Source organism: Botryllus schlosseri, chromosome 16 (genome assembly GCF_051294905.1).
Source record: "Botryllus schlosseri isolate E-star chromosome 16, Bs_hap1, whole genome shotgun sequence".
Taxonomy (NCBI): Eukaryota; Metazoa; Chordata; class Ascidiacea; order Stolidobranchia; family Styelidae; genus Botryllus; species Botryllus schlosseri.
The window spans coordinates 12,310,036-12,323,188 of record NC_137251.1 but is presented as its reverse complement, the minus strand read 5'-3'; the positions used below and the strand labels follow the sequence as shown (position 1 = coordinate 12,323,188).

At 39.7% G+C, this 13,153-nt stretch overlaps 2 protein-coding genes across 5 annotated transcripts in view; one reads left to right on the top strand and one right to left on the bottom strand.

The window, feature by feature from the left end:
• LOC145458237 (integrin alpha-11-like) overlaps positions 1–13,153 on the bottom strand; it is a 329,408-nt gene that overhangs the window by 160,507 nt on the left and 155,748 nt on the right. The window lies entirely within an intron of this gene.
• LOC145458240 (integrin alpha-11-like) overlaps positions 1–13,153 on the top strand; it is a 43,396-nt gene that overhangs the window by 2,042 nt on the left and 28,201 nt on the right. For all 4 annotated transcript variants that reach the window (XM_080336565.1, XM_080336563.1, XM_080336564.1 and 1 more), the window contains exons 3-8: positions 2,442–2,596; positions 7,547–7,670; positions 11,024–11,201; positions 11,264–11,411; positions 12,680–12,777; positions 12,889–13,091. In XM_080336565.1, coding sequence (XP_080192691.1) covers positions 2,442–2,596; positions 7,547–7,670; positions 11,024–11,201; positions 11,264–11,411; positions 12,680–12,777; positions 12,889–13,091 — 906 coding nt within the window. The remainder of the gene's footprint in view (positions 1–2,441; positions 2,597–7,546; positions 7,671–11,023; positions 11,202–11,263; positions 11,412–12,679; positions 12,778–12,888; positions 13,092–13,153) is intronic.

Genomic DNA, 13,153 nt, shown 5'->3' with positions numbered 1-13,153 from the left:
ACGTAAATCTATAGAACTCACATCAACGGAAGGGCTGTCTGAGTTGAAATATCCTTCTGTTCAGGCTCATTTCAAATGCTAAATTACCAATAGCCTATATTGATATATACATTTTGCTGTTTTCGCGACATTTTGTTGGAGATTGTGGAAAAAATTAAAAGTTGGATCAGTAAGGTCAATCACAGTGGCTTCGAAATGTTCACAAAAATCCATTTTCTCTTGTGATATACGTAACCATTTCCATGATAACTTCAGTCAGTATCAGAATCAGTTTATTAATATTTTCATCATTGCAAAACACCACAAAACTGCGATACAATGAAGAGATAGGAAGGTGTCGAAACGAACTGGAGTAGCCTTTGAAATAAGACACCCAAGATTAGCTGCTTGATAAAAATGACCAGACTTGACGTTAAAGGTTCATTAAAAAGCTTGGTGATCAATTTTGGTGCCATATTTATTGCGATCATTCCCAAATGTGTCGTCGGAAGCGTCACGCGTTTTTATTGCATTCACCACCACCCATCCCCGTGGAAATGGATTTTCGGCACTCGTTCATATCAAATCGAGGGCGCTGATGTTCGAGACACGACCACGTATTTCCAGAAATGCAGTTGCAAAATTAACTTTGAAATAACAAAAGTCAATCCAATTTCATAATAGTACATAAATACATGAATAGTATGATGTTATTTTTAAAAGCAGTTAATTTGTTGCTGGTTATCACTAGCCTACGGATATCATTTGCACAAGACAGATGACGATTGCACGATAATTGAGCTAAATTTAAACTAAAACTTTGAGAGGTTCGTGGGATCCGTGACGGTCCAAAAAGAGACAAAAGACAGAGAAAAAAAGGTTGGGAACCACTGGAGTAGTGTATAGGTTATTCTTTAGCGTATGCGTGTGAGTAGAGTGCGAGAGTGGAGCTTGCCCTTAATTTCGTGAGCACGAAAAGACTTGCATTACGCATGTACTTAACCGAAATAAATTGATTTCTTGGTAAACCTGGAAAAATCCCAACCTCTCTTTCGTATGGAATACATTAAATGTAGGTTATTCATTCTTTTTTCAGATACCTATAATAGTGATTTTTAGTTATTCTTTAGTTCTTTGTGTGCGACTTGCAGCCAGATTTCAAAAATCCTGTTCAGTACTTTGATCGACCACAGATGTCTCATGGACTGCAACAGCTATTGAAATACATTACAATAATAAATTCATTGAATACTGTTTCGGTTTCTATGCTTCAAAACTACAATTTACATTAAATTCGATAAATCCTTGTGTAGGTGGATAAATACGCGTTTAATGGTCGATTCCGGAATCCGATCCACCAAGTTCTTCATTCCCCCATATCCCCCCGCCTATTGGAGAAGTTGCCCGCCCCTATGGTGTACTGTACACGATAACTATAGCGACGACTCAGCCCACATTATGACAGCATTTGAGTAACATATAATGAGTAGGCCTACATGGGGACTTATTCACCATCACCAAATGTATCAACTGAAAACATCAAATGCTATAATAATTACATAAAATCAATATCTTCCATCGCTATCCCGTTTTCCCAACAATTTCGAGAAGGTAAAGGAATGACAAGCTTAACAAGCCTTAACGGTCTAAGTTCGACCTCTAACAATGTATTTTTAGGGGCCAGTCTATTGTTACATTGATATTGACCAGAGTGAAATTTCTATACTTGCTACAAACATTACCTCAAAATTGAGTTATGCGGTAGCAGTTGCAGTAGATTTGTTTTTATGATACCATAAACATATCCAATCATGATATATCCCAAAGCCTGCTACAGTTTTTACATTAGACAACAATGCATTCTTAATATTATCAGTTTCGTTGACGTAGATCATTGATAATAATTGATATTTCGGCCAAGCTCACACCAGAGACTAACTGAATATTCACAAACGGAAAGCTGAATATTTCGAGAAAACTTTTCAAATAAAACCAACAAAATTTTCGAAAAAGGCAAGGTACATGCTCGTTTAGAGCTGAATTTCTTTTTTTAATTAAAAAAAAAGCACATCGTTCTCCCCGTATTGGTGATTCGAACCCCCAGTGGGTGGACGGAACCCCCAGGTCAAGACTCCATGATCTACTGAAGTGCAGCGTATAGCATATGCAGATAACTCCGCTCTTAATTTTCTTCAAATTCCCGGAAAAACAACAGCAATGGTATATCACTGTGTTAGCAATACTCTATTGCTCGATAAGATATAAGTCTCGTCTTGGGAAAGATTACGCTACGCATGCATATACGGAAGTGACATTTTCAGCTCTCCTTGTTTCAAAATTAACTTACCTATATGATTACTGAATATGAAGTATTGGTTAAACTGTTATGAATATGGGAGTAACATTATATAATAGGGTAAACTAACGGCAACAGACGACAGCGCCTTACCGTTACCTCACAGATGCTACAAACGACTCGTTTCCAAGAGAGTTTACAATACGCAACTGCAAAAAAAGGACGTTGTTCGACGCATCAAGTCTGGACATATACCACAAATTTGACACCGATGCCTTAGGATTGAGCCTGACACGCATAGCCGAGAGCAATAGTTATGCGGTGAGTAGCATGTCAAATCAATATATATTTGGGCATCAATAGCGCGGAGGGTTGTAGAATTTCATACAACGGATACTGATCAGACATGGGGTAATCGCGATTAGTAATCGTAATCGATTCGGACGATTACAGCATTTTCAAGTAATCGTAATCGCAATCGATTACATTCGAAAAATATCCGAAGTAATCGTAATCGTAATCGATTATTTCGCATATCTAATCGATTTCTTTGTAACAGGACGATTATTTTTTACTCCCACCAGGACTATGAAATAAACTGAATATCCGTGAACACGGAACAAGTAATAGTGCGATATTATATCGGGTTATTGGTAGCAGAAACGTCGGGTTTTCACTCCAGCGCTCATTATTACAGTATTAGCTCTGCTCGTCAATGGGTACCGATTGGTTCTTACAGACGATAGCGTAATGGTGGAGTATCAAGCTTCTTGATCGGAAGGTCGTGGGTTCAATGGTATCCATGGCTTCCCGGCTTGGCGGTCTGTATAACCGGGATAGCATTGAGGGGTATTCAGGACTTAGAAAGCCTTCCTTGTCCAGCGGCATCAATATCAATAATCGTTTCACCCGAACAAGTCAAACAATGTACAATGCGATGTAATGAACAGAGGAGGATATCGAACGAGACGCAGAGAGAGAGAGAATGGGGGTATTCGGTTTCGTCTGCACCATCGAGATGCTTTTGACGACGGAGATGCGATACGACCGTATGGTCTCAGCACCCCCGTCTTTTTCCCCTCCATGCTATCCGTGGATGCCGAGCGCCTAGCAGGATAGCGGCGGATACCAGTTTTCGAGTCTTTGGTCTGACCCGGCCGGGGATCGAACCCACAACCTACCGATCAAGTAGTCGGACGCATCACCATTACACTATATTGCTCGGTTGCAGTTGCGCAGTTGCGATCTTTTTTGACTGACATCCACCTCGGCCTCGAGTGCCCGATGTCACAGTTCATTTCGATGTTGATCTTTTTGAAGCCGCGGCCCTTTCTAGTTCTTGCCACTCCCTGTGAGTCCTTTTTTTCGTCGGGTCTTTTCCTGGGCTTTTTGTCGCCGTAAGAACGGCGACGGTGGGGGAAGAGGAGCCCAGACGAACCTCCGACGGGAATCAAACCGGCGCCGTCGATTCGTAGGCGCTTATCGTCATTACTACGCTATCTTCCCCGCAGCATATACACATCATGTATGCCTACTCATGGTATGCTTTTGCTGAGATCGTGTGATTTTATATCATGCGTCGGTGTATATGCCCCAAAAACATCTAAGACAAAAACAAACTGGGTCCTATTCCTCCCTATTCTTAACTGGTGTTCGCTGGAGGTCAGGAAACACAGGCCCGCTTTGGTTGCAGGCCCGGTTAGGATTAATATTCGAATTTCGACTGCTACGATGGTATGCCCTGTGCAGTGACATACGCAGGAAAGTGCGGTGTTCGAAATCGAAACCCCGTCTATCTGAATGCCAATTATATCGCAACTATTCAAAGAAAAGGCCTCAACTTTCTGAATGGGTATCTGAAATGGAGCAGCAGAAGTCAAACATATTTGTAATAAATATGCATAATATTATTTTCATTTTGTTTAAAATCATATTTTATTGGTTTTATTCTAATACTTTGTTGATGTGGAGTTCATTTTGTACACCAGCAATGAATAGTAATGCATCATATGCATTGACGTGGGGTGAGGTTCATAGTTGGTGAGGCACGCTCAACCCTTTCAGAATCGGATGACCGAATAGATAAACGCAAAATGGTGATAAATTCAGTTGACGACTTGTTTCTCTTCACATTGGCACTATTGTTCAGACGCATAGGCTACGCAAGACGCTAATATACATACATGCAATACGTGGAATTGAAGCTAGGTATGCATTAGAAATACGTCACAGTACTGACATGGTCTTGTCTTGGATTGTTAGCTAAAAGTCACAATTTGTTAAAAAGATTATTCTCTGTGTCTCATCTATATATTGGTTCTCTACGCTGAATTTCATACTTACTGGTTATTTTAGGGTGGTTCTGGTGATCTGACATTAATAATATTTAGATTTTTGGAATCAGTGCGACAATAGCATTCGAATAATTTCAGTCATTTTAAATTATGATCCGTTAATGATCAATTGCGCTATCATATGCGAGACTATATCCTTCACCTGTGCTTCCCTTCTCTTTTCGCTCTTTAGTTGAACAATAGATATGCCACTTCCGTGATTTTGGATGTGAAAATGTTTAGATAATCGTAAGCGTTCCCCAGGTTATTAAAGATTTAATAAGCACGTAAATAGGCGTATATAGGCCGATTACTATAAAATACACCGGTAGGTTTCACATCTGCTGGTTTCCAACCTTATATAGCCGGAAGCTCATTTCCAATTTGAAAATGTTCCGTGGTCCAGCTCAAAAATTGATAAGCTGATTATTGAAAAAGTCATCTTGCCTTCACGGCCTATTTTGGAAGCCGATGACGTGCAGTATCTTCTCGATCACCAGAACAAATGCAAATGACCCCCAGGTTTAGTATTTGACTATACTAAAGCATCCAAACGGCCTTAACCTCCTTTAGAAATATACCATTATCTTATAATTGCGATTACAAATAGACTTTTTTCAGTAAATGATGGCTATTTTTATTTATTTTTGATTGCATTTTTGCGAGGTCGGTGCGTGGGCCCCATATAGTTATGTCAATATACGTAGTATTCAACCGCGCGCAGCGCGAAGAAAAACTTCAAATAGCATAAATCTGCTTAAAAATAATCATATTTATGTCTATTTACAAGCATTTTTTTAGCCATCTTCAAGCCTTCAAAATTCCGGACATTTAGATGTATTCCGGTTTTAAAATTTTATCCCGGACGCAGTTTTTACAGTGAAATTCCGGACGTATGGCAAACCCTATTATAGCTACAATGAAACTCGCTGGGGACGAGAAATCGTCCACTATGAAGCTGGAAAACTGATGTAATGTGATATAACAAAGAAATGACGTCACATTCAAAGAAAATTGCGCTCTCATGAGGTCTTTCCATCGCATTCGTTATATTGTCTTTAAATATGTGTTGAAGGCAAAAGTATCAAGTAGTAAAATGAAAGTAATCGTGAGTAATCGTGATTACTTTTCAATAGTAATCGTAATCGTAATCGACTACTTCGAGAATTTGCTGTAATCGTAATCGTAATCGTAATCGCGTTACTCAGAAGTAATCGTAATCGCAATCGATTACATTCATGAAGTAATCACCTCCTGTGTGATACTAATATATAGGTTACAAATGCGGCATCTATATTTAAACGTTATATACGATATTTATTATAGTGCCAGTAAAGGGACATCGATTTTATTTCAGCAATTTCATATTAACATTAGTTGCATTGTTTTTATTGATTTTATATTCCAAGGTACAATTGCATAGTATATTCATGAAATGAGCCCGAATATTTTTGGCTGACACTCGTCAGCGGCAATCGTCAGCGACTGGGAAAGAACATCATATATCAACAATCGTATCGCCGAACGAACAACTAAAGATGTTTATATTCATCTACCTTGGATTGGTCCCATTTCCACCCGATTCGAAAAACAATTGATTTCCGCGGTCAGTAAGTGTTACGACACAGTCAAGAATAACATGATATTTACGACGACGCAACTGCTCCCTTCAATACGTAAAGACGTGCTTCCTGCACTTCAACAAAGTATTGTAGTGTACGACTATAAATGCCGCTGTGATTGTGGCTACGTAGAAAGAACGTTTAAGTGTTTGTATGAACGCATAAACCAGCATGTCCCTACATTTATCAGAACGCGTGCATCACGCTCGGTGAAAAGCTCGCCCTTGACCCATCCGCTCAAGCTTGATGCTGAGCGATCAAAGGCCATAAACTCTGCCATTGACAAGCATCTGTTGGATAATCCCGTTTGTGCAACATATTATCGAGACGACAAATTTCACGTCATAGGAAGGGGGCGCTCACACTGTCAGCTGTGTGCCTTGGAGTCGACCTTTATCAAAATATATTAGCGATACCATATTCTTATTGTGCACCAGTAAATTGCACATCCGGTGGTTTTTAACCTTTTATTGAGGCGATTCCATTTCTAATTTGAAAATGTTTTGTGGCTCAGCTCAAAATTTGATAAGCTTATTACTGAAAAACGGTCAGCACCTTTGCCAGACTTACTCACGGCTTATTTTGGAAGCTGATTACGTTCAACATCTTCGCGAACCCAAGAATAAAGGCAAACGACCCCGAAGTCTCGATCTTTGACTAAAGCATCTAAAAGACCTTTCGACTCTCTAGAAATATACCGTACTCCTATAATTGCGATTACAAATAGACGCATTTCGTTAAATGGTGGTTATTTTTATTAATTTTTTATTGCATGTTTAGTGAGGGTGGTGCTACACATAATAAAATCAATGAATGCGATCTAAATCGCCCGCAGCGCGAAGAAAAAAAATCAAGGGGAATACATCTGCCCCCGAAAAAGAATGTCGTTTATGTTGTTTTACGAAAAAAAAATGATCCTATTTCAAACCTTCAAAATTCCGGACATTTAGGCATATTTTAAAATGTCCCCCGGACGGAGTTTGAACAGTAAAATTCCGGACATGTCCGAGAAATTCCCGACGTATGGCAACCCTAAAATATATCAGCCCAAGCTTTGTCTACAGAAGGAGTGCGTGTACCATCTTAAAATAGTACATTGAACGCTCTCTTATTTGGGATTTCATTCCATGCCGGTGACGTCATAATTTGTGACACGATTGTTGATATACAATGTTCTTTCCAATTCTCTACTAGTCGCTGACGATTATCCCTGACGATTGTTAGCTGAAAACATTCGGGCTCATTTCAATATGAATATACTATTCAAATGTATATTGAAGTTCTGTACCTCCAAGAATCTCTTTAAATATTCCAAGGTCTGCGCATCTGGAAGACGCAAGGAATGTCCAGGTATTACCGCAACAATTTCTAGACCAGGGGCCTGTTACTATGGGGATCCTGTCAAAGATTCATGGACATTACTGAAATGGGACCAGTCAAGTAAGCGCAATTCCACATTTCATGTTCAAAATTTTGTAATTATTATAGGCTACGTATATCGAACGGCCCAACCGTACAAATTCTAATATGATGGTGATTTTGAAATTTTATTAGTCAGCTTCTATGCTGATGAATGAGTTTCTTTAAGAATAGACTCTTACGAATTCCACAATCTTATTGGGATGCAACAGGATATGGCAATATAACATATGGATCAGCTTTTGCTGGCATATTTGATTTTGTTAAAGAAGATTATAATAACAATTGATAGATAAGTTTCAAGGTCATTCAAAACGACGCTTCCCGGATTAGCTGAAATGTTATTCAAGATAGGCGTACATGACAACCTTCCACAACTTGAATTCTGAACTCTTTTTGGGAGAGTATATGCAACAACGAGGTCCAATTACTGCAAACGTATACACGTCTCGCACTCACTGACTGCCGAAAATACTTTTTCTCGCGCTGCGTTCACTCTGCATAGGAAGCTCCCTACCGTCTGCCGTTATAACCGCACCAAGCGTCGGCTCGTTCAAACACGTCAGTGTCTACCTACCAGAGATGAGCGGATTTGAAATTTCTTTGTCCTAATCAAATCCTAACCAGAACATTCAAATCCAAATCCAAATCCTAATCCATAACTTTTCCTTATTCAAGTCCATGTCCAATCCTAATCCGATTCCAACTGGAAATTCAGAAAAAATACTAATTTATGTAATGGAGGGATTCGAAAATTTTCTTTCACAACTAACGATTCACTTGATTCAAGAGAACTTAGTAACCATAAGTACATTAATAACTGATCTGAATAAAGTTTGTCGCCATTCGCCACACGACATTTCAATCTCCCAGAAAATAGGTAAATCCAATCCAAATCCTAATCCGTTCTGAAAAAAATGTCTAATCCAAATCCAATCCCAATCCGACAAAATTTGACAAATCCTGTTTTTTTCAAAACCTAATCCTAATCCATGCTCATCTCTGCTACCTACACCAGGACTGGGCAAGCTTTTTGCTATTCACGGCCGCATTTCGATTAGTCGTATAGGTTATGGCCGCATTCCAGGGTATAGTCGTAGTGAACTAGCTGGACGTCAAATGCCCATGTTAAATTGTCCGTGTCCGTTTTCGGTGAACTTCGGGCGAATCTATTTATTCATATCGGCTTACTACGCCGATATGTTACGGGATTGGTTATAGGTGCCCGAATCGCGAACTTTTTTTCAGATTTTCAGAAATATTTTATTAATATTGGTAGTTTCACAGATTGCTATCAAACATTTATCCTTTCTCGGCCCATGTGATAAGATTGCCGTCGAAAAATTTGGATTTGAATAAAATAGTATTTACGGCGGGCACCATACTATAATAAATAATTAAAGAATTGGTCACCGTAAACACCATTTTATTCATAATCCAAATTTTTTCGACTGCAATAACTTCGCTTTCACTGGTTGGAATTGAATCAATTTGTTGAACATCGTTTCTATAGACCAGGGGTGGGCAAACTTTTGAGCTCGCGAGCCGCATTCAACATCTGAATCCATTCGCGGGCCGCACTATATAAAATTGAGATTATAAACCAAAACGCATTATTGGTGTTTGATTATATAGAGAGGACATGAAGATAATATATATGCCTATTTAAAACAAACCAAAGATTGCTTTGATGATATCGTACACACGTCAGAAACAGTGGCTAGGTTTCATAGGCTGGCCGACCTCAATAACCAATTTGTCAAAACTATAGTAGAGATGAAAGTCGGTTATCCCGAATCTTAAACAAGATTGAAATTTAAATCTGTGAAGAGCGATCTGTTCATAGACTTAGTAATTCCGCTTTCGGTTCAGTTCCAGGCCACACAATGCTGACAGCATCATAACCATGGTAGCTTCAAACACGCTTCTACCATATGTGTAGATAAAATATAAATACCCTAATTCTACGCATACAGAGAACGAATGTACCTAATTAAGAGACGCGCGAATCATTTTTATAAGCACATCACTGAAATGATTAAAACTGGAGTGGCCAATCTGAAATCACACTCGTGACTCGTGAGTCGTGATCCGAATTATGTCAATGTCGTTTAGGATTTCTGTGATGTTTAGCAGTTGAAACCCTTCAAACTTCGTGGGCCTCGAGATCGGGCTGTCGCGCCAGAAATTAAATATAAGAAATAATATAGTAAGTATTTAACTTAGAACAGTTGTTCTTTTTAAGACACGCCCCCCCTTATGATGGTGAAAGATTTCGCACCCCACTTATCGTCATATCACAAAACGTGACATACTCGGATGCTAGCAAACATAGCCGATGGTTTGATGGCATGGAAGGTTACGACTGTGGATGAGAGAATTTTAAATAAGAAATTCAGACTAAATACAGAGCAATAACTATGAATTATATGTAAATCGCGCGAAGCGCGAAAAAAATTCAGTTGAGCTCAGCTTCGCGACCCCCTTCAGATGTTTTCACTCCGCGCCCACCCCAATTTGAGAACCACTGCCTTAGAATTATCATGGTGAAATATACTAAGAAAAAATTTAATCACGTCCCTGCATTAATTCGATTTTTAGTACGCTTTTTATCAATATTTTTTAAATCTGTGTCTTTAGACTCTCGCGGGCCGCACAGAACGGTGTTGCGGGCCGCATGCGGCCCGCGGGCCGTAGTTTGCCCACCCCTGCTATAGACAGACAGCCTAACACTTTCATGGGGTGAACAGAAAATTTTCAATTTTTTTGGTATTCATTTTTATATCATGAATAGAAACTTTCTTCTCCTGTAGCAATGCGGCTACTGGTTGGAGTTGAACCAAATTTGGTGTGTAGGATTCAATTAGATAATCTAACAGTTTTATCAAGTAGCCAGTACGATTTGAGAGAAAAAGTCAGTTTTGAAGACCCCTCCTGCACATGCACAGTGCAGCGTCAACACGTGTACACTGTACACGTTGGAGGAAGCGTAATTTCTGTGAAATATGGATGGAACGCAGCATTGTCATAAAGTGGTATGAAATAGATATTGTCTAAAATACCAAATTACTGGGATCATTTTGTTGGCGGTCGCATAAGAGTTATATATCGGAACTTTGCAAGCCATACATGTTGGTAAGAGCTTAGCTCCCGATTCGGTATCGCATACTCAAATTTGCCCAGTCTTAGTCACAATCAGAAGTGTACCTCTGTATATGTAAAATTAGCCGATAGCCTCAATTGGGAATACAAAACTACGAAATCTCCATTGTTGGTTTTCTTGTTGGGTGGTGCGGCGTGAATATATCGATTTGGGAGTATTCAAGGCCCACAATTGTAATATACGAGATTAAGTCAGTCACGATGTACTTTAGCATGCTTCCACCTTGATGTCATATTTGTTGTGGACGGATCCAACAGTATTGGAGTCGCCAATTTCATGATTGTGAAGAGCTGGCTCGTCAATGTTACCACGTACCTTCTGCAGACATACGGGAACAATGTCAGAACTGAGGTTCTGCAATATTCGAACAAAGATCCTGCTTATCTAGGGTATTGCCTGATGTGTGCCTTCCCTGCGCGAACAACGCAATAGCCTTACTCGATTCATTCAGACTACCAATAGAGAAATCAACCTTATTTGAAATACCATATGTTTTGAACGATCGATTATCAATTGAAGAGATCGAAAACAGAATCATGAGCATGCGGTACCTCAACTCTCAAACGTACACGTATTATGCACTCAGAAGAGTGAATGAGGTAAGATATTTTCTTGTTACCGACCAGTTTATGAATTTGTATGAGGTCTTTTTATATGCCGCGTCAATAACGCAGCAAACACCTAGTCGTCAGATATCGTCGAAATGTTGCAACCATCGGGCTGTTCTGCTATGGCAGGACCACTAGCACCCGCGATAAATTGACCACGGATATATACAATCATTAATACTGCATCTGTATCTTAAGACATTTTGAGGTCCCACTATGTAAGAGATCGTATATTCTATGTCTGAATTGATCAATGAATATCTTATTAGGTTGTGGCAAGACTGCGTAGTAGGTGCATCACCATTGGTTGGTGAGGTCGAGTCTAACCACAACAATTCTTACCTCGGTTTCTAGGCTCAACTCGCAATCCACTTCGCCTAAGCGATGTCTTGCCAAATCCTAGAATGAAAGTGGACGGTGGTTCAAGTCGGGACTAAGAATCATATAATAAAGAAAATCGGACTGATGTAAAATGACCAAAGTCGTCGAGGCATGATAAATACTGAAACAACATACAACTAGTCAGTTATGACAGTTGGTCCATTTTTGATCCAGATTTTATGTATTCCCCCTGTTTAATTGAATAATCGATTCAACGCCTGATAGTTAGGTGACTTGTTTGTTTGTTCGTTTTGTTATATGCATGGTGTTTGTCAACCACTATTGTCATTTACACCATGATTTCCGTAACTGCCGCTTCTAGGCCCACTTCTAGGCTTTCTGTAAGACACCGATTACGCGGATGATGTGGTGATGATGGTATGTATAGGAATTCTGAAGGCGAACTCGGTCGGACTCGACGCTGCACGCATTGGCGTCACAGCCGCGGATTATACCACTGCGCTATCTCGCCACAGACAGGCGACTTGATTTTAGCGATTCTGTAACCGCAGGTGTCACGAAATGAAGCAGGCATGATATAAAATATTTTATCTGGTCAATAAAAACGGCCGAACCTCGCTATTATGGTATCTGTCGGTATATGCTCTTTATAGAGAGAGAGCTGAGATTTTATGTAAACGCTGGTGTTGATATGCAAACAGGCGAAGGAATCATTTGCATGGCTACATACAGAAATGTCCGGATATACCCGTAAAATGCTCTCTGCAATCTTCGGGTTGTAATTGCAGGACATTATGACATCGTAGTATTTATAAACTTAAACAAATAATTTGATGAAATATTCGTAATTTCGCAACTGTGGTGCGGACGTTGTTCTGCTGATTCGAATTGTAAACGATTTTTGTCAATTTTTCCAGTGGGAATTTCTGCAATCTGAGCGTTACGATACCAGCAAGAAGGTGGTTGTTGTCGTTACGGACGGGGCAGCATCCGATTCTCCACTCTTGGAAACATGGTCTGATCAATAATATTTCATATTTACAGAGATATTTGATTGTCACGCCAATGCCATATGGATATGATGAGTAGGCCTATTGCCTGCGACATCCGTCTTTAATTTCCACAGGTGGAAAAAGTATGGCGAGACTGGTATCGTTACCGCATTCGCTGTCGGCGTTGGCGATTACATCGATTTCATAGATCAACTAAGAATGATTGCCAATGGCAGAAATAACAACAACAGGGTTCTAACCGTAGGTGGATTCAATGAGCTACAAACGGTGATATCCGAATTAACCGACGGTATCTACACGGCTATCGATTTAGAGGGTATAGTAAACTGATAACTATCGATGCCATTCGCGGCTTATTCGAGGCATGATGTTTTACCA